This window comes from Lipophrys pholis (assembly GCF_963383615.2).
Source record: "Lipophrys pholis genome assembly, chromosome: 12".
NCBI lineage: Eukaryota > Metazoa > Chordata > Actinopteri > Blenniiformes > Blenniidae > Lipophrys > Lipophrys pholis.
Window position 1 is genome coordinate 20,922,386 of NC_137641.1, and position 22,140 is coordinate 20,944,525.

Consider the following 22,140-nt stretch of genomic DNA (forward strand, 5'->3'; position numbering starts at 1 on the left):
GATTTTTTTTTTTTTTGTTGCATGATGTGGACTTCAGGACAGCGTTAAAGTCTCAAAGTGAAGCCTCCGAGCAGGACGATTGGAAGCAGACGGAGTGACCCGGCTGGCCTGAGGGGCTGAGCAGCCGTCCCACCGAGGAGTCTGGCTTCTTTGGAGGCCGACACGACACGGCTGAAGGTGGCATGGATGTGTCTGAAGTTGTTGTGCAACGGCGTGACCTGCTCTGCGTCCTCCTCGGTGGAGAAGATCTGTGAGGTGAACTGAGCCAGCTGAGGAGGGAATGTTATAGAAATGTGGTTTAATGTTTTTGGGTTTTTTTTATTCGCATGTTACTGAGAAACTCAATCCGGCTCAGGAGACGTACCTGGGACCAGGAGATGTAGACGGGGACTTCATATAGAGTCCACACCACAGCTTGAGAACACGGAGGGGTAGTGAGGCTGCCGTAATAACGATAATACTGACTCATGTTGTGCTTTGGTAGGAGGCTCATCAGCGGAAATGGCTTGACTTTGGTCGTTTGGCCTGGAGAAATAACACAAGTTGTAACGAGAGCAAGGTCACAGTTGAGGGCGGGACGGAAACTTCCTTTGAGACTCATTTATTAACCTTTGTAAGCAGCTGAAGACAGCTTTTGTGAAATGTGTCCGAAGTGCACGTTGTCTGCATAAACAACCTGCAACAAGATTGAGAAAGTCAGTAAATTTGCCATTTACAGTAAACTGAAACGTAGGAGTTTTTACAATCACACTGACGTCAATGAAGAAACCAAGAACGGCCAGTCCGGTTGGGTCTTCCAACGCCGCGGACATGTTTGGATGGATTGACTTCATGTTGACTATGTGCATCTGGACATAAACACAAACGAAAAGCGTGGAGACGTTGAGAGAGGACCGCCACTGCGCCAGACGACCGCGGGCGGTTGGCTGCTGACAGTGTAGCGCTGTCTACTGACCGTACTGTACCTCCATCGGGAATCTGCGTCGGTCCACCGTGTGCTCCGAGCCGTTGGTGACCGGGCCTCCCCAGTGGAAGTGCAGCTGCAGGGTGTGGTACACATCTGGAAGACCTCCGCCGCTCACCGACATGCCACTGCCGACCCGCAGGATGACTGAGCGACGAAACACAGACGCGTCACCTCCGACACACACAGAGCACTTCGCGACCTCCAATATGTGTGTATGTGTCGGCTGTATGTTCACCAGAGTGTCCATCGTTGGCGAGTGTCCAGTGGCCTGTTTGGGTTACGTCGAATCCTTCTAGATGTAAGGGCCCCAGGGAGTCGTTCCTGATCATGTCGTGGTCCAGATTGATCGGAGAGTGATGGAGTTCAAGTAAAGGGTGGCAGGAAGGGTACAAGTCTCCCCATGCGTAAGGATCTGACACACAGAAGGTAGAAGATTAAGGAGCACGACCCGGGGCTACGATGCTTAGAACACTAAAAGACGTAGGAGCGTCAACTAATAAATCAGCGTACAGAATAACACATCAACTCAGTGTGTATGAGTGCATTGAAATTTGTGTACAAGCTCACACCTACATGAACAATACAACGATATGTGCCTGTGTGTAAACATTTATATAAGTTGACTAAATCAGGAGGTTAGTCATGAAGATGATGAATTATATATACAGTGGACGAGGCCTCGCCTCTTATTTGGTCGTAACTTGACAAAGACTTTACATATTAAATTTTTTGGCAGCTGGGAATAAACTTTTATTTATTTTTTGCTGCCACGGTCTGTTTGAGGGCTGCGCGGTCATGTGGTGGTCAGCGCTTTGTCTTCACAGTGATGTGAGAGCAGTCGCAGGCCCATCTGTGCGGGGTTTGCACGTGCTCCCTGTGCGTGCGTGGGCTTTCTCCCACAGTCCAAAAAAAAAAAGTGTGTTCAAGGTTAGTTGGTGACTTTAAATCGTCCATAGATGTGAGTGAGTGAGCTCGTCTGTCTCATTAAGTCTTTCATCAAGCCCCCTGCCACCCTGAATTGGACAAATCTTTTAGCCATTTCACATTTTCACACAGTTCAAAGGTCAGGAACCTTGATAGAGTCACTAATAGTGATCATCAAGTTGTCATTTCCTACAAACACCTGAGGGAGACGATCAAAACCCGGTGAATTGTGATCAGCTTTGAATAGATTATTTTCATACGTTTTTTTTTCCTGACATCTATTCCAGTCTTTGTTTTTCTCTTGTGAAATTCTCAACAGATGAGTCTCTTGAGGCCTCCAGTGATTATTCAGATGTAAATCACTCCTTTGATGATTTCCTCACATCTCAAAGAGCCATTCACCCTCCGAGGAGCGGTTTGCAAGAGGACACTGCTTCATTTTAAGGGCGTCTCTCACCGTTTGCATTATAGAAAAGAAGCTCATTCCATGTGAAGTTTGTGTATTATCGGCAAATACCGTGATGTTACAGTGATCATCTGCATTCCAGTGAGAAACAATAACCTCTTGGTTGCTTTAGAATGAAAAAATTTTTAATTAAAAAGCAGTCCACTTACCGCAGTGTTGCTCATCATAACAGTATTCGTCTGCAAAATAAAAACACAAAATCTCTGATTTCTTCACATGAACGTGGGATATTTCCCCCCTCCGTTAACACCTAAGCGAGGTCTCACCTGACTCCGCGTGTGAAACAATGATCACCAGGAGAGCTGCAGCCCAGATCATGGTGGGATCCCGCAGCCTGACCAGGACCAGACAGGTGTCGGTATCTGAGGTAGACTGGAAAAAAAGCTGCTCTAAAGTCTCGCTTAAATAGGAACCGGAGGTGAAAGCGGAGTTTTATCTTCTCCCGGTGGGATCAGTGGACTGTGTCATTACCACACTAGTGGTCTTTTCTGATCAACAGGCTCATTGATGGAGGGACAGCTTCACCCACCCCACCTCCTCCTCCTCCTCCTCCTCCTCCTCCTCCTCCTCCTCTTGCCCGTTCCTGCAGGCTGCCGCCGCCAGTATAGATGCCCAGTGACTAGTAACAAGCTCCATTCATCTCACGGACAGGCAGAGGATGCGTCAAGAGGCTCAATCAGACGGAGTGAAGGTTAAAAATGGGTTAAACATTAAAAATGATGACAATTTTGTCATATTCCAACTAGATTTTATGCTTTTATTGTAAACTTCTATGTTATTGTTCACAGGGAAGATCTCCTTCAAAATAAGCATTAGTTATTGTGTTTAGCAGGGCTTAAAACTACAAATACATTGCTGCGTTTAGTCAGGTACTTGTGCTATTATAAGTACTGTTTTCCTCCACGAGTATGTGAAACCACCTCATCTACAGCCTACAATCTATATCCCATAATTTAACGTGCAAAATGATTTGAGGCCGATATTTTAATGTTTTTTGGAATACACCGTACGTCTGTGAAATACACTCTGAAAAAGACATTTTCTGCACTGAAGTTAAAGGAGCACTCAAGAAGACTTGCTGACATTATTTTGACAAAAAAAACCCAACATTGAAGTACAGTAGTTGTATCCAAGTAGACTTCTAGTGCTCATTTGACCTGAGAGTGAGAAATCACTACGTACGACGCATTAGATATTTCCTTTAGTTTAGGACTTGACTGAAACTTTGTATAAATATAGATTTGCCCGCACGGCTCCGTGTTCAGTGTTGCGTCTCTCCTGACCAGGATTAGATGTTGTGATTCTGTCACTACTCGGCGCCGGTGAACAAAGCCTCTTTTCATCCCCCCCTCCTCCTCCCCACAATGCTTTTCCAGCCGGGTATCACCATCTCCACTCCGCCCGCTGCCTTATGAGTCACTGCGAAGCTGCACTATATCCACTTTCTTTAAATTATTTCAATCTTCTGGTTGCCTTGGATTGGATTCACCTGCGGGGGGGATTTCCCCGCATCCCACCTTAATCCCGCTGACATTTGGCTACTGCAGGCCGGAGGAGTTTCCTCTGGCAAATGTCGCAAACCGATGAGGTTCAGCATGTGTTTGCATCCACTGACGCATGAGTTGTCCTTCATGGTGCAATTTATTTGGCATTTGATTAGATGTACATCTACCTCAGAAAGAAAAAAACACAACCCCAAACCCCCCCCCCCCCCAAAAAAAACAACCCCCTGCAAATGAAGCTTTTCTTTTGCATTTTTAAAGGCTATTAAAGTAAAGACAATGAAATGTAGCATTAGTTGAATTACACAGAAGACATTTCAAACCCCCCCCCTCCCAAAAAAAGAAAAGTGTCGTCACACACCACCACCACCACCACAGTCCGAGACAGACGGGACGGTGGAGGATGTCGCTGTTGTGGGCAGCTTGTCGACGCATATGCAGATATTAAACTTCACTCAGGACACACTGTTGAGCTAAAAAAAAAAAAGAAAAAAAAAAAAAAAAATGCTTCCATCCAAAGAAAATAATCCTCCAGCATGCCAAAAGATTAAAAATAACATGCACTGCAGGTCCAAAGAAGAATTCTGGAAAGTAAAAACTAAATAAACTTGATGGGGGGGGGGGGGGGGGGATTAAATAAAATCCAAACCAGTAAACAGTCTCCATGACAAACACATGCACACTGCACTGTTTCCACCATTGATGTGATTCTGTCTGTTAATCCACTATGGATTGTCTAAGCAAAGAAAAAGCCAAGAAAAAAAAAGGGGGGGGGGGGGGGGGGGGCAGGGGAATAAGCTGAAAACATAAGCACACAGTATTTTTTTCTTTTTCTTTTTTTACACAATACATTCAAACATGAGATACACAGATGTGCACAGTCAGACACGTTTACAGCTGTGTTTTCTTTCCCGACGCAGATCACAAGAGGCCCGGATGCTGGTGGCTGTGGGTCGACTTCTTCAGCTTTCATCAAAAACGATTGTCAGCATTACGGGGGTCTAATTGGCGTGACGCTTTCTCCCGTTCATTAAAAATTTCTCTTTCAGACGGCGAGCCCACCGAGGAACGGGAACGGAACAGGAACGGACCCACCGGCGCAACAGAAAAGAGACTCGCTGCTACAATTCCACAAGGAGCCGGACTTCATGAAACGCCTCATGGATGGTGGGGCGCCATCCGTATGCGTCCTTTCTCTCCCCTCAAAAAACGATTTCATTATGGGGCGACTGTGAAAAATATTGTTTTTAAATAGCCAAGCAAGAAAATCCAAAACTATGATAAAATAACGGGATCGTTTGCATGATTATACGACTTCATGATTGGAACGGTCACTTTAAATAAATTGAATTTCTTTTTTTTTTTTTTTTTGCCGTTATTTACCGAGGGGATACATCTTCTCTAATCTTCACATATACACTTTAAAAGTCTTCGTCAAGGAAACCCGCCTACGTCTATCCCACAATTAAACAATCAAGATCACAACCTGCAGTCATAAATTATTAACAAAAACACAATAGCAAACTTATATTTATCAGTATCACAACATTCTTTGATACATAATGCCTCGGAAGGGGCATTACCCGATAAAAACCCCTAGCGCAGGAACCGAGCCGTACCTTCTCAAAAGGTTTAAACCATTTGGACTACAAAACATGTTTTCGCTGCAAATGTGTGCTATAAACCTGGAAGACAGCTTCACGCATCAGACTAGTAAAATAGTGGGGACCGGGGATTTTCATGAGCGTCACAAACTGAGCTCGGGGGACATGCTGCGCTGGACAGAGTTGGACGAGAACGTTGTCGTTGTGGCCCGAGAGACTGATGGATCAATACAGATGCAAAAAAAAAAGAAAAGAAAATGCACACGGAACAAAAGCTGGCTTCGCTGTGCATCCGTCTGTTGTTTTTCGGCCTTGTGCTGAATCAGAGACACACAAGTTTTAAGAGTTCTGACGGGCGCAGACCTGAGGGGGTATTTACACCGGGGCTTCTCATTTCGTTCAGGAGGATTTTCAGATGTTTTCAAAAGGTCCAAAAAAAAGAGTGCAGCCGTCTCAATGTGATGTTTTGTTGTTTGTTTGTTTGTTTTCAGTTTCTTAGAGGTCAGCGTCTCCAAAAAACAGTAAATAAAATACGGAGGACTGAGGAGTCGTCAGAAAGGGAGCGTCCTCCTGGCCCATGCTGCTCCGCCTCCCGCTGCATCTGTACAGACCTCCCCTCTCCTCTGAGCATTCAGTGTTTCAGCTCAACGACACAACAGTCTGCTGCGTGTGGCGTCTATGACCTTCCTTCACCAGCAGGTGATATCCGTGTGCAGCTCGCTGCCGTCTGCCCACAGTCCTATACCACGGTGCTGAGGGAGGAGGTGCAGTCTGGGGGCATGGGGGCGTGGCCATCCGTCGGCGTGTCGGGCCCCACCAGGAGGGTGCTGCTATCTATGGAGTCCTCCCTCTGCTGAGAGGACGGCGCCGAGTCTGGCACGGGACCTGAGGCGTTCGGAAGGTCGGCCTGGAGCCCGTTGACCATGGCGTTCATCTGGCTTGGCACCATGGGAACCCCGCTGTGGCCTGGTGGACGCAACAAAGACAGAGGAGGAAGACGAGGGCTTAACACTCTGCACGCCATGGGATTGTTAAACAGACTGGAGAAGGGACGCGCACTCACCAAGATCCACGTAGAGGAAACTGTCTGGGTTTATGGAGGCTTCGTATGGAGGAGGGGGGTCGTCGGGGTGCTGGATGTCGGGGTATTTGTAAGCCGCGTATGGCGGAGGAGGCTCCTGGAAATGAAAAGCACCTCCCTCGCCGTCATCAGACAGATGAAGAGGAGTGAGGCCGGTGCCAAACGCATCCGGACCGTAATCGAAGCCTGGGACTCGTCGCCCAAGGTTAAAGTGGTGCACTGGGGAAAATCAAAACAGATCAACAAGTCAATGCTAATCAATGAAAAAAAAATAAATGAATACAAAACAAAAACACCTCCGAGGTGCAGTTCATGTCCTCGCCTGTCTGACCGATTCAAGTACTCACAGTTTCCTCCAATTAGCGTTTCGATGCGTTCACGTCTCCTCTGACGGAGTCTGTGCACCATGAAGAGCAGCAGAGAGAGGATGAGGAAGGACGAGATGCAGCTGACGATCAGCCTCATCCCGCTGGCCATCGAGTCGAACAGACTGTTTCCATCTGAGGGGGGAAGCAGAGACCATCGCATCACTTTGTCAACACGGGGTTTGTTTGTTTTTCATACATCAAATACAATAAACTGGTTGGCTGAGTGTTTCTAGTTTGAGAATATGTTGTGCTGAAATGGAAAGTGAGAATCAGCATAGTCATAGATTGTATAACGCGATCGATGACGCTTCCTCCCACTGCTGTTGGTGAAGCAGCACTGCCATCTAATAACTCTGGAGATGTCATTTGATTACACGGATGAGCCAGAATTATCTGAATGAGGATGTGGCACCAACAAGAGTGTTGCCCGAGTTACAGTGTGAGAAAAAAAAATTCAAAGCAGTTAAAATGACAAACAGATCCGAGGTGTCATTTGATGTTTGAGTTGTCGCCATGGACAAGGTGCTACATGAACACAACGCTCTAAACCCAGCAGGAGTGGGCAGCTGATGATATTCTCTAGTCGGTTCTGAGAAGCCTCCACGTCACCGTCTGTTCGTCACCGAGCGGGTCACGTACCTGGATCCAGACAGGTGAACTTGCAGCACTCTTTGGGATCCTTGCGGAAGTGCTGGCATCCCTGCGGCCGCTCGCACAGCGCCGCCACGCACATCTCCGGCTCGCCGTCGTGACACGTGCAGCTCAGACACGGGTCGTCTCCCTTCGGGGTGAAATAGTAGCCCTCGTTCACAACGTTGTCTTTTATATCCACACACGTTTGCCCTGGGAAAGAAAAAAACAAACAAAAAGTAAATAAAAAAATGCTTGCAGAACCAGAATACCGTTTATATTTGTGAGAAGAAAGAGACAATGAGCCCGTACGCCTCTTGCACAAAAAGGGGAACTTCTTGTAGCAGTTCTCGGCGTGCCAGCTGTGCAGCCCTCGGTCGTTCATGCTTTTGATCTGGAAGCGCTGCAGCTGGGCACAGAAGACGTTGTCCTGGGTGGGAGACGCCTCTCCAAAGTTTGTCAGACCCTCCGGCGGCAAAAAAACCTGCATCGAACCTGTAATTTGAAACGGCAAGAAAACTGCGCGTTAGTACACTTGGATGAGAAAGAATTGAAACAACACTGGGACACTTTATTCTATTAATCCCAGTCTTGATTACCTTTGTAGGCGACTTCCCAGCGGCCCTCCAAGGAGTGATTCTGGTTGGTGATTACATACTGGTATCCCACCCAGAACCTGAGAAAATAACCATCAAACAGTTGATGACTGCACTGTTTTCCTTGTGAAATGAGCCGTTAAAGGAACACTGCAATGGTTAATATCGACCACTAGATGGCGAACAACCCGTAACAGATATTATCACAGCACATATTCCAGCTGCTTGAAAAAAGGTCAAGAATCAATTTAGTGCTTGAGAAAAAGCCACTTCTCAGTTTGTTTGCTTTCTCTTTAAAAAAAAAAACCGGCTGAACAGTGAAAGTGTGTGTGCCTTCAGACAAAGAGGGAAACACTCACTTGCACTGGTCTTTGCGCTCACACACTTTGTCGTCGAAATCCACCTCGATCTTCAGGATGAACTGCAGCTCCTCGTTGGTGACAAACGTGGCCAGTGAGCCGTTGACCTTCTGGCACGTGTCCACGGCCTGCCAGTAGTTCTCGTTTCTCAGGTACACCTTGTAGCAGCTGGCAGTCTTCTCGTAGTGGTGCCATCCGCTGGGACATTTCTCTGTGGGCAGAGAGGATGAGGATGGCGTGAGGCAGATTTCGGCAATAGTCTGATCCAAATTAAACCCTTGAGAAGAAGGCGAGATCCGTACTGTTGAAGCGGACAGGCTGAGCCACCCCCATGACGTCTTCTACCTGGTCGTATCCGTTCCCGAAACGAAATCTTTCCTCTTTAATGGCTGCAAAAACAAGTATGGAGAAAGTAAATAACTGCACAATGAACATTTCTAACAGGGCAAAACTGTTCTTGGATACTCGAGGACGTTTCCACTGCACGCATCAGTTTATTTTTAACCTTCCCTCAGTTTAAGTTTATGTTTTGCTTTAGATTGACTAAAGATTGATTGTGGCTGATCTGCATTCTTTTTGTGTCGGGAAGGAAGCTGGATATTTCTACTTTTCTCATTTTATTTCCATATTTGTCAACCTGGAATTAGCATGAGGGATTGCTTCACCTTCACCTGATACTCAGCAAGAGATAATCCCAATGAAGAACGTTGGTTTTCATGCACACTGTTGATTTAATCTGTGATAACCCCTTGCTAAGAGACGCATGAGGGGATATTTTAATGTATTTCTTTGTGGAAAAAAAAGAAAGAAAAGAATTTCACCTGAATGGGTATGTTTTGTTTTTAATAATGAGCCTACTGCTTTTAATGCTATTTTCTGCTCCTAATTGTTAATTCCTATTACCTCTTGTTTTAATGCTGGCAATTTAAATAGTCTTTCATCATGTATTTTTGCTTTTAACGCCTTCGCCCCATTTGACAATAATTTAATATGAAAACTGTTTGGGTTGCATTTTGTGGATGAGAGGTGACGTAGAAAAAGAATAAGATCATTGTTATTATCAACGGAGTTGAACATTTGAGTTATTTAGTTCAGCTATGAGCTTGTTTGTTGAATAATAATCAGCAGATTTGCTGCTGAAAACACAAAGTGTGCCAAGAAGCTGTTCTCGTGAATAAACAAAGAAAACAACAGGAAGTTTCTTCTTAAAAGGTCAGTGCTGTTGGTTGTTCTATAAATGTGGCTTTCCTGAAGCATGAATAGACGCCAGTGTGAAACCTCAATCAGGGTAGAGTGTTGCTGGCAGGCCTGCCGCCGTAACTCAAAGCATGCACAACTCCAGCTGTATGGAGGTCACATGCTGGACTCAATCCTTTCAATAATTCCCATTATGCGGTCAGAGATCTAGGGGATAAGGTCTTTCTGGATTTAAGGGGACAACAATAGGATTTCGGTCAAAAGGCTTAGCACTGCAATGTCTACGCGGTGTTGAAGAGATCAACCGGCAGTAAACAAACACGGAGTCGCAGACACATGTGCAGCCACTCAGGACCAAACTCTGCTCCCCCTGCCACCATCTGACGCTGTCAGTCCAGACCTGCGGACCTGGTACTGTGAACTGCAATCCTGGACTTCTCCCGCTTACAGACTTCAAATCATGTCTGAGCTGTTGAGTGAAAGCGAAACTGTTTGGTTTGAATCGTTAAAAAAAAAAAGAAAAAAAAGAAAACCTCTCCAAATGTGAGGAGGTCATCCCGCGGCTCAGCCCCCCCCCCCCCCCCCCCCACACACACACACACACACTACAGGCTGTGATTGTTCATATGTAGTCATATGTAGTCAGCATGCATCACTGAACATCTCTCAGTGCAGCTTGACTGTATCCTTCGACATCCTCGAGGCATTCCGAGTGCGTCCGCACCTGCATTTAGAGCCGTTCGGCTGTGATTCGATCATTCGAGTGTGAAAAGGTTTGGGGTGTTGCTATTCTTTTCTCAAATCAATCACGTTATGGGTGTTAGGTAACAGTGTGGGTGTAAAAGGGCTTAAGTAAGCTGTACTCACGGGGACAGTCCATCTCGTCACTCTTGTCCTCGCACGCTGTCCAGCCGTCGCACTGCCAGGACATTGGGATACACTGCATCTTCCCACTGCGGCAGGCAAACTGCCCGGGGCTGCAGCGCTGCTCTGAAACACAACAAGAGGGTTCGCGTGGTCACAAACTGGCACGTGACTCGGGCCTTTTCTAAGCAACACAAAACCATTTTCAGTCAGGAGTTCAGCGGTGAAATGAATGTTGGCACGTGAGCTCTCGGGACGACCAGCAAACATACGACGTCTCGGGTGGTGGTCGGGTGAAAATCTATAGTGTGATATTAAAAAAACAAAAAAAGAAAAAAACATTGATGTTCTTCTTGACAACAACCAAGAGGAAACTAAGGAGCACTGCCACCCGCATGATTACTGCAGCCAGAGAGAAGGACCGAGTCAGCAGCTACTTTACAATACAACAGAGTACGCACACATATTAGTGCAACAAAATCAAAGGCTGTATACATCATTTTCCACTGTTTTTGGCATGCATGCGAATCTAATAAAGTTCAGCCCACAATATTGGTGAATACGATTTTACCACCTGTGTTACTGTTTTAACTTCTTAAACGACAAAAGCAGCTGTGTGAATGGTGCATTACTACAGAAAGGAGAAGCAGCGATGCTCGGGGTTTCTCAGACTGTAAATGTCTCTGAGAGCGATCAATAAGTGGTTTGCTATATTTAGAATTACTACTTTATGCAATGTCCTATTTCAGTTTCTAAAATTAAAGCCTCTCTTTCACAGTAAAAGCTTGTAGCTCAATTTAAGTCATTCTCTTCTTCAGGATATTGAGTAGTACTTTTGCTGATTCAAAAGAAACATGATCCAAAACCGTATGGCAAACTTAACCAGGGAAATGTGTTTATATAATTGCTTTGTTTAATGAATTCATCCATCTTCTGTAATGTTTTTTCTGCAGCTTAGGGCCACAGGGGGGCCTGGAGCTGGATCCCAGCTGACAATGGGCAAAGACACTGGACCGGCTGCCAGCGCATCGCTGAGCAGAGCAAAGACACAGAGACTCACACACACACACACACACAATTTCAACTTCCTACTTTCAGGCAAAAACATAGAATTTGATGTAGTACCCGGAGAAAACCCAAGCATGAACAAGATTACTCCCCATTCCAAAGCCCAGAATCGATGAGGGCGATGATGGAAAACACTGCTGAAAGGGAAAATGGCTAACCACTATCCAACACTTATTCTGTGGGCTTATAGTCGGACAGGGGCTTCTTTTTTTTCTTTCTTTAGTCCACATGTAATTGAAAGACATGCTATAAATTCATAAACTACTTGTATGATGACAAAATAGCACCCTGTGCTTAGTCTCTGGTGGTGGCGCATCTTTAGATGTGTTTTGTCATTTTAGCACAAAAACACATTGAAAAACCCAAATAATTCCATTCTAAAAAAAATAAACCGTGTTTATTGATAAAATATAGAACCATATTTATACACAGTATAAACAAAGGGTGTGGTGCTGAATAGGATGTTATAAGAAGTTTTATAACAAAAACACTTCCTCTTTGCTCACGTAACAATATATAAACTTAGGCACCAACAGGGAAAAAGAAAATCCACTGCAGCTGGGAACTGAACGTTTTCACATTTGATCTGAGACACAAATCAACCAAAGAAAAAGGAACAATTTCTCCGTCTTTAATCTCCAGACAAGTTTAATCATGTCTGCAAGCTACTGCTTTTTGTTTGTTGCTGAGCCCTGACAGAATCGGTTTCTGAGGGTTATTTATCATATTTCCACAAGATCACAGGGGGGGAAAAAACAAACTGCATGACTTCTGTAATCACGTTGTCAAGGAACAGTTCAGTTATGTAGGCAGCTGGAAGAAAGCGGCCTTAAAAGAACAGTAGACCCACTCTGAACCTCTGTACCCTTTTTATTAGTGTATTTATTATTCAGTAATACAATCTGTGTTCTGTAGGTGGCTACAAGCTCACCCCATGTGATGGAACAACAGGTTTACCACAGAGAGCAACGGTGCTGATGGGGGTTGGTGGTTCGGGGATTACTTGTGGAGGTTTACTGTTTTTACATTAAGTGACCTCTCCTTTGCTGAATTATTGACAAGAGATGTGTGATTTAAAAAAAAAATAATAATAATTATTTTGTTTTTGGAGAAACGTTTCTTAAGAGTTATAGGTGTATTCTTGCAAAGAGCTACTACACTAGAAGACAAACTGCTTGCTTACCTGACAATAATCTTGCCAGAGCTACCCGTGGACCTGAAACAAATAGAAACAATAGAATGACTGCCTGTTTCTCAGTGTAATGTCTGTTAAAAATGGTTAATTTCGCTTGAGCTTCGACTGAATCAACCCAAAACAAACCCAAAATGTCCCTCTTGTTTCTGCTGCTCACTATGTGGACTAAAAGAAATGTCTTTTTCAAAATGTCCACTTCTCTCTAGCATCTGTTGCTGGGCAGAACTGAGCACACAAGCCCAGCTATTTATGAGGATACAGGTGGTTGTGTGTACCTACAATAGAGAAACACTATTTTTACTTGAACAAAAGCTCAGAGCTATTTCAAGATGGTGACTGCTGTTTCGTGTGTATACTGGCCATCCGCGGAGACCCTGTAACCCCTACAGTGCAACAAGACAACTGGTTAACACTAGGTTTAATTAGCACTATAATGTGATTTAATATCAGTTTGGAAACTTGCCACTACATGATTGCTTCAATATTCAGAAAGTACCTTGCCTTGTATTTTCAATCTTGGCTTATCTGATTCTAATGACTTAATTTTACACGACAATTACACAAAGTTCCCGCACACTTCTTGGATTAAACCTCAGGAATGGAAGACAAACGTCTACTGAGTGGGCCACCATCACCAAATACGGAGGAACGGCCAGCTGGATACGAACCCAAGTAGTGAGTTATTATTGCAAATTTGTTCTAGTTATGGATTGTCCATAACAAACATGTTCAAACACAAACTTGACCTCAGGCCCGAGGTCCATAATCAACTTTGTTGTCGTTTCATTTGGCCTGAGACCGTTTGTCCTGGACACTTGGGTGAAGCGAGGCGCTGAGCCGTCAACTGACAGTGAGTTGGATCAGATGGTGTGGAAGACCATGTGTCAGACCCTGCAGGGCAAGGTGCATTGTGGGGTTGAGCTGGAAGAAGTTAGCAGAGGATCCTGTCAACTTCCACCTCCAGGAGAATTTGGTCGATGTACCGAAGGGGATTGGGGGCATGGAGTCAGAAGAAAGGTTTGTGGCATGGGAGGAGTTCGAAGAGGTCATGGAGAGGGACGTATAGTTGGCCTCAAAGAGAGTATGGGTTCCATTAGGTAGCCCAGAATGTGAGGTTTGGTCAGGAGGTGGAGCAAGTACTTTAAGGATCTCCTGAAACTTGGGCTCAAGTATCCCTCTCAGGCTGGAGGCTTCTTGAGAATCTTTATCTAATTCCCTGGTGGAGGTCGACAGTCAACAGTCAAGCGGCAGTCAAACCTCAGATCCAGGAGGAACCATGTGGATTCCATCCTGGCTGTGGAACAATGGACCAGATCTTCAACCTTTTGCAGATTATCTCGGGGGCATGGAAGTTTGACAATCCAGTCTACATGTGTTTTGTAGACTTGAAGAAGGTTTACAACCACCTTCCCAGGAATGTCTTGTGGAAAGTGCTCAGGGGCCACCTCCCATCCGCCTAGGGTCATCCCAAAAATTTGCTGGAGAGATTATATCTTTGGTTTAGTCTGGGAACAGCTTAGGGTCTCCCCCAGAGAGGTTGGGAAAGTTTTGGGGGATGGAGAGGTCTGGGCTTTTCTGCTCTCCATACTGATGTAACCTCACATGGATCAAGTTGAAAAGAAGATGGCTGGTTGGAGCCCTGTGCTTTGTTACAACATCAACAGATATAACCTTTAACATTGCTGTATCACATCAGAGCCGACCCGTTACTGTGTGTAAACCAAATAATACTCCCAGCCCCTTCAAGCTCATAACACTACAGTTGCTGATGAGACAAAATCCATTGGCTAATGTGTTTTAATAACAGCGGACTGCTTAGTTTGGGAAAGCTAATGTTACACGAGGCTCTGCAGACGTAATCACAGATGCAAATTTGATTTGACAAACGCATCAAATCTGGGTTGAACACAGGAACCCTCTATTTTTTTTTCTTTCTCGGGTTGGCTGCCAGACTGGCAAAAGGTGTTTTAAGAGCGGAGTAAGACAACGGACGTCACCTTGTCTCAGTTAATGCTAAGTGGATTGAGACGCATTACAGACCGGCCTCCGTCTCCTGGAACTCAGCGTTCTATGATGAAGCTTGAAAGTGTGTCAGAAAAATGGATAGTATCAAAATGAGCACATATACCAAAGACATTAATGTCAATTGTGAATATTTAACACATATTTAAAAAGGGGCAAACTGCAAATTGACTTGAAAAAAATGTGTTTGACTTTCAAAAGGTCAGTCAATTTTACATATAATGCACCTTTAGACGTTGATTAGTTTTTTGATTACTTTTCTAACGAGTGTTGCCGAACAAACACTTTAACCAGAAGAGGATGTAAGCTTTTCATTTGTCTTTACATTGCTCTACGATGAAGTAACAAATTCTTCCGACAGCAAAGGATCATTTGAAAATTTACATATTGTTTTCCACTAATGCACATTGTAATGAGAAACAATCCCAAAACCAGATGGTTACCACCTGTACAACAATGAAGCCGGCTGCTCAAGCTTGTGCTCCATGTTCTCCATCACAACTATATATTAAATGCCTGCTTGGTGTCTCCGATGGATTTGAGCTTCATTTGAATAAGGATTGACTGCACTGTGCATTACTGATAACTGTGCTGCAGAGTATCTACGGGAGGAGAATTTATTCAGATGCTGGTAGCGTACTGCTTCAGGTTATCAGATATGAGAAGTTGAAGGCACAGGGTGGACACGTTCAGATAAAAAAAACATCCTTTTTTTCTAACACAGCTTCAAGCAGAAGTGCGTTTCTTTGTGGCTATCTGAATTTTCCGAGCACTCGAATGAATGATCAAAATTGAATGTGGTTGTTTGAAAAACGAAATAGAACAAAAAAAAAAAAAAAACACTTTCCACTGTTTGATGGGGATTTCAGAGATTGCTCGACAAGCACTGGAAGAAGCGGCTAATGTTTTGCTTTTGCAGATAATCGCTGATGGCTCATAATTGCACACAGCAAATCCTGTAGGAGGTATCACTGCACCTGCATGCACACATACCGTACCTAAACAAAGGCTGCTGCAGTATATGGAGTGGTGCCTTAAAGGAGACATATCATGCTTTTAAATCCTTCCTTTTTACATATAAATCATACAGTTGTGGTCTATACAACGCGAAACTGCAATGCTTGGGTCTGAATTCCTCATTATTATAGCTCCACAGGCCCCTTTTCAACCCCTTTTCTGATGCGCTTCTGAGAGCAACTCGTTTTGGGGCGGTCTCTTCAAATGCAAATGAGACACTTCATACCCCGCCTCCTCTCCAGGTTGCAGAGGTGACACTCGGTTCAACGTCACCCTGTTCGGCCATCTTTGTAGTTTGATAGAACAGATACAATTATCTAGCGGCGCAGAAACTTTATATTCACACATTATTTACAAAATGTCAACAACGGAAGATTTGTCCATCCAGCCATACATGTTGGAGCCAGAGTCGGACCCGGCGGAGCGAGATGAAAATGACGATGATGCACCTACAGAACAACGTCTTCATATGGATGTAACGCAATGGTGTGTTACTATATTTACACTAACTTCTCCATCCATGCCCACTACTACAATACTGCCTGTATTACAACGACTATTTAACACAGAAGTTACATTATAATCTAAAACGAGCACACAGCGCTAACATATGAAGACGGTGCAACTGCTAATGCTAACAAAACAATGACAGGGACGTCTTATCATCACACTTTTTAGCGTTATATACAGCTTACCGAAGTGCTCTGTTCGTCGTCTCCATAGATAGAAGGAACTGAAAGCTCAATCAGACGAAGTCTTTCGGCAAATCCTTCTTTATACTGGTGGAGGTTGTTGAAGCAGTCGTCCTTAAAGTGATTCGCGCACACAAAAATGACCTTACCCACAGATGTGGGTACATTTCTGTGAAAAATAAAACTCAACCAGGCACTTCGAAAAGGTTCTGATGCTGGGAGACGGTGTAACGAAGCTTGTGGGTTACTACATCCAACAACCGAACATTTCGACTTATCCTCTCGTAACTTCGGTTGGACTACAAAATCGCAGCGAGAAACAAAAATGGCGGATTGCTAGAAGTGTCGATGTCCTAATTTGGCAGTTCCGCTGAGAATACTGTGACGTCATTGTTCAAAAAACGTAATAGAGAATAGAAAAATCGAAACCGATCGCAAAATATGACCAAAACAGAATATAAAGATATCAACGGAGCACCTGAAGAGACTACTTTGAACTTTTCTGTACTTCTAAACACTCTAAATATACAACAAAATGCATTTAAGGGCTAAAAAAGTGGATTTAGCATGATATGTCCCCTTTAAAATCAAACCAATAAGAGCAACATGAGGGACAAAAAGGAAAAGAAAGCAAGGAGGAGTGAAGAACACACAAGATAAAATCATCTCCGACCGAGACCATTACTCTCACAAGCTCTGGATTTTGTGATGTGAACACATGAGTGCACACTGGCAGTGAAAAGTGAGCTTACTTATATAACAGGAAAATACAGTAAAGAAAGAGAGTGGCCTGCAACTCGGTCTCACTGAAGTACAGCGGCACAGTGAACCAGTCCTGTGCATACACCGCGTTGTCCCCAGCGCCCAGTGATTCATATTGATGCCGAGGTTTGCTGTTGAAACTAGTGAGTGGGTACATGCTTTTGGCTCTCTTTCTGCTACCTCAAGTCTGCAACAGCTATTTTCCTTTACACCATGGGAATGAAAGCACTGCAGGTCAACCCCCTTCAAGAACCGGCCACAGTTTAACAGCCCTGCTTGAGAAGATAATACTAGCTGTTTCATAGATTATAACTGGCTATCAAGAAGCTAATTACTTTTTTTCTTTGTTCCTCTTGTGTGCAGTCGTGTGCAAAGTTTGGGAACTTTCACTTAAGATGCAACAGATTTAATACTTTGATTAGTGCCAGAACTGCTTGAAAGGCTTCAAAGTAGTCATATAAGATTATTATAACACAGTACAACATGACTTAAAAACATTAGTTTTTGAGCAGTGCTGATAGTCACATCACTTCCTGCTGCATTATCGTAAATTGAACTTGTAACTCATAGCAGCAGTCTGATTAGGCAGTGTGGTGTCATAGGGTTGGTGAACGTTCTGACCCTCTCAGAGAATAATCTCAGGTTGTTTGTGGTTGCACAACTGTGCGAATAGACGGCCATGAACCCGTCTCATCTCCAGCAAAAGACTACGATCCAAGATGTACTCAGCCCCTGTCCAAAAGTACAGTTTATAATTCTCTCTCGATATATTCTAGCTCGATTTTCAGGTTGTCTATGTGAGCTTTAGTCTGCTCAACCTTATCCGACAGCAGCGTGAGCAATAAGTTGTCAGCGATTGCAGGTGTGACCGTGATTAAGTCTGCCTGTGGTGGTTACAAATGTTCATTGCTGCCTGCCAACCTGCAGCAAGAAACCATTAATCTGAAAACGTACGATTTACATCACAAAGGAGTCAAAAGTGGAGACAAGGGCGTAGCTTCATATTTGTTGAAGGGTGACGTCTAATTGAATAGAGAGACTTCATTTAGAGGATCAGTTCCACAGGAGCTTTCCAAAGACTATTCTCAAACATGTATCTCATGTCTTCCGCAATTGGTTCACAGCAAATTAACTCACCCAACATAAATTCATTTTCTCAATGTAAGTGGCTGGGTGATGACAAATGGTGTCTGTCAAAACTGAACTTGCCAAAAAACTGTTTTTTTGTTTGTTTGTTGTAAAGCCAACTGTGACAAACCAGCTGTCAGTGTTACACAGATCGATCGCTCAGCCGCTCAGAAAATAGACAAAATACAGTCGACTGCTCAAGCTGACGGCTTCGCAAACCACAGGGGAAAATTCCCGTCTTCTTGAATCCTGGGCAAGTTTACATGACACGACTCTGACCGAGATCTGCTCATGTCAAGCATGCCTGGTACTGTTGGCGAGGGTTTTCATCCTGCCACTAATGTATACTATACAGAAGTATTTCACTCTACTTCCTCAGTTTTAGTGCGTCTGTCTGATTTAGGGCGTACAAATCTGTCTGTCACGAGAGCTAACTAAAACCGTGGGACCTGCACAAATGTCAACCACTATACCTCAACATGGCGGTGTCATGTGAATCAGATCCCATCCGTTCCTGCCTCTAACCTGATCACACGTAGGGGCAAAACTGTGCTGTGATTCATTTCATGTGAATGCACAAGACATCTGGCAAACTTTTCAGAGGCTCCTTCAATGAATGCATAGAGTGTGTAAAAGCCCGGCTTCGACTTACACTGGCAAACATTCACGGCTGTCCTCTTATCAAATCTAACCACCCAGAAGTATGACAACCATGCACACTAAGCAAGAGCACCAAGCATCGGTCCTCCTGAACAAACTCATGAGAGGGGATTTCTCTGTTGCATGTCGCAACCTGCAGGAGAACGACCCCGGGAGCCATGCAGGTAAATTGTTTCTGAAGGTTCACTAATCCATACAAGTCGATTAAAGTGATTTTGAGGGAACTTCCTCTGATTTTGACTCATGTGGCTATTCAACTTTGGCAAGTATGCAAAAACACAGCCTCCTAAACTGGCGCCGCCAACCGTGATAACAAAAAAAAATTAAGCAATAGTTTTAAAAACATTGAGAATGTAAAGCTTGTAGGCTGAAAATGTGGATAAATCTCAATCTCATTATTTTAGAATCTTGCAAAAACAAAACTTGGAACACCTTGAGTTTTTCTTAATAAAATGACAACTGATTTTACCGATTCATGCCTGTAAAATAAACTTTTGATGTGAACCAATGTTGGCCCTGGGAACAAACCTGGACACAAATGAACAATACAAAGCATACAATGTTTTGTGTGCAAATGGTCTTCTAGGCAGGAGGTCTTCTGGTTTGAGCCAAACAGTAATGTGTTCATCCACAAGCAGAACTGATAACAGTTTCTGTAATCCACACAATTGTCTGGATCACAAGATGAGGCTGGGAGGAAACCACAGGATGTAGAAAAGTACTGTACAAACACATGCACCCAAAGCAGTTTGGGCGTCTTATTGAGACAAATCACCTCAGTTTATTTCCCTGTTTAATGTGTATAAAAGATTGGCATTTTGTCATGGACATGTCCAACTCAAAATGAGGAATTACAATCAGAGCGTTCCGCTGGAAGTGATTCATTTACTCAAACCTAATAAGTGGATTATTTGATTAGGGGGCCACTGTGTGATTTTAAGATTTTGTTTCTTGAGTAAACACATTTTTCTTCAGTCTGTGATGATAGTAGTACATTTGATTTTAAGGACTTAACAAACATGAAGTGGAGCGAAGACAAAGACATGCGGATTGTGACTGTATTGGACCAAACGATAGAGATGAGCAGGGATAAATCTCTAACGTGCATTTAAAATGACAGCTTGTTTGCAAATAGCAGAGATAAAAGTAATAGTTTATTTAATACGCCTCAACAATAAGAGTGGTAGATGTGAATGGCAATGTGTTTGGAAAACTTAGTGGATTGGTAATTGTTTTCTTTAATCACTAGAACAATATTACAGTGTGGACGATAAACTCTTTTCAAACGTTTTTTTCCCGTAACAATCAGAGCCACGAAGCTGCCACAGCACGGGCTGCTCGGCGGGGTTCTCCGCGGGGACGAGCCGCAGCAGAGGTGGTTTAAAAAAAAGGCACCAGAGTCCCCGGCTCGTCCCGCAGGCCTCCCCGCCGGACCAGCTCGGATCTGTTTCCCCCCACTTTCTCAGCCGAACCCCGGGGAGCGTGTGCAAAGCGAAAACAACAGCATTTACCTGTCCGTGGCGGATCCGTTACCGTGAGGACGAAGAGGAGAGAGAAGAGGACGAAACTGCTGCTGTCAGCCTTCGGCAACATTTATCCTCCATTCATAGTAACTCCTCTATCCAGAAATTAAAACATTTACCGAGGATCTGCACCGCCGACGCCCCTATTCCCCGATTTATAACGTTACACCATTCACGCGATTTGAAACCATTTTTTTTTTTCCTTCTTCTTTTTCACGCACTTAAAGCTCCGGCTCGCTCGAGAGAAAACGGCGCGTGCGGGTCATAGTCGCAGCGCGGATTGTGGTTTAATCTGGCCCGCGCGGCTAACGCTGCTAACAGGCTGAGCCGCTAAACGACGTCCGTCCTCCGCCGCTGCTCCTCATCCAAGATGGCCACGGCCTCCCATCACAACATTCCCAAACATGCAACACACAGACCATCAGCTGGAGGAGCTGCCGGGGCGGAGTTAGGCACATTGTAAATCTGTGCGTGTGCGTGTGCGTGTGCGTGGGGCTGAGCTGTTTATTACCCTTATCAGTACATTCTCTCTTTTGTGAACTTGTTGAGAGGCTAAATTAATTACGAAAAAATTATTGAGCTTAATATAACTCCACATCCATTACCAACGCGAGAGTCACGTGCATGACTTTCCAGAGGAAAACGAAAGTACTCATCATTCAATCAAAACACATTTTCGATCCAAACCCATCAGAATCGTACAGTGATCAAATTAACTTTAGTATAAAATCACTTCCTAGCAGTTATAATATAAAGAGATCCGTGGTATGTGTGGCTTTCTTCCACATTGTGAAATCCTCGGCCCGTTGCTCAAACACATTTCCTCTTTAGGCTTCTTCTTTCAGCAGGCAGCTTAAAGTGGTTTTACTATTTATTTTTTTCTTAATACAGAATTCTCTGACAATGTAAATTAATGTGTATAACTTTCCTTTGGATTTGACAGTTTTGTTGTCTACAGTGACATTTTGTATTCTGTAATGAGAAACAGAGCACATGCCTGATCACCAAAACGATTCCAAATACTTGATCAATTTGGTGACTACAAAAAAACACCTGCAAGAGTGGAAAGCTTTTGGAATGATTTGGTAAATGTTATTTTAAAAAGGCATAGCTGTAGCATGATATGTGATCTATGTCATTTTATCAAAAAAACCTTTTCTTTTGTTGATCAACAACTTCCCTAAAACTGTATGTGCATGGCCTTGCAACACAAAATGATATTATTAAACCAAGGACATGTCAGTAAGACCTGCATGTATCATTTGGGAGAACATTTGCTCCAGATACATCACAATAGCTGAAATAATGAAGCTGTTGAACCCTTGTTTTTTTAAGACAGTTGTTTGGAATGACTTGCACAAAACCCTCAGGATTTTTGGGGGAATGCCTATTTATATACTTTCTAGCATAAGACATGCAGTAATGAGACAGAAGAAAAATAATGGTCATAATATTAATGAGATAGTACAGTGAGTCAACATTAGCATGTTCGGGTCTTCTATTTTAAAACAAGTA

The 22,140-nt window shown here is 44.0% G+C and overlaps 2 protein-coding genes across 4 annotated transcripts; both read right to left on the bottom strand.

The window, feature by feature from the left end:
* Nucleotides 1-44: 44 nt before the first annotated feature.
* Nucleotides 45-3,990, bottom strand: car15 (carbonic anhydrase 15; the record flags this gene model as incomplete). The annotated part of the gene is made up of 9 exons (XM_080477631.1): nt 45-269; nt 365-525; nt 610-676; nt 756-848; nt 966-1,111; nt 1,203-1,379; nt 2,507-2,536; nt 2,624-2,691; nt 3,875-3,990. 9 exons carry the CDS (start codon nt 3,988-3,990, stop codon nt 45-47), a joined length of 1,083 nt encoding a protein of 360 aa, XP_080333757.1.
* A 1,219-nt stretch (nt 3,991-5,209) lies between these two features.
* Nucleotides 5,210-21,040, bottom strand: dgcr2 (DiGeorge syndrome critical region gene 2). 3 transcript variants are annotated; one of them, XM_080477192.1, is made up of 11 exons: nt 20,614-21,014; nt 12,810-12,842; nt 10,562-10,684; nt 8,800-8,886; nt 8,498-8,708; nt 8,142-8,218; nt 7,855-8,037; nt 7,552-7,755; nt 6,892-7,044; nt 6,527-6,763; nt 5,210-6,429 (listed from the first exon to the last, which is right to left on the bottom strand). In XM_080477192.1, the coding sequence occupies exons 1-11, from the start codon at nt 20,693-20,695 to the stop codon at nt 6,203-6,205; spliced, it is 1,617 nt and encodes a 538-aa protein (XP_080333318.1). In that variant the 5' UTR covers nt 20,696-21,014; the 3' UTR covers nt 5,210-6,202. The 3 variants fall into 3 exon arrangements, with proteins under 3 accessions (XP_080333318.1, XP_080333319.1, XP_080333317.1); XM_080477193.1 differs by lacking the exon at nt 12,810-12,842 and having other exon boundaries at nt 20,614-21,040; XM_080477191.1 differs by having other exon boundaries at nt 7,552-8,037.
* Nucleotides 21,041-22,140: the final 1,100 nt, after the last annotated feature.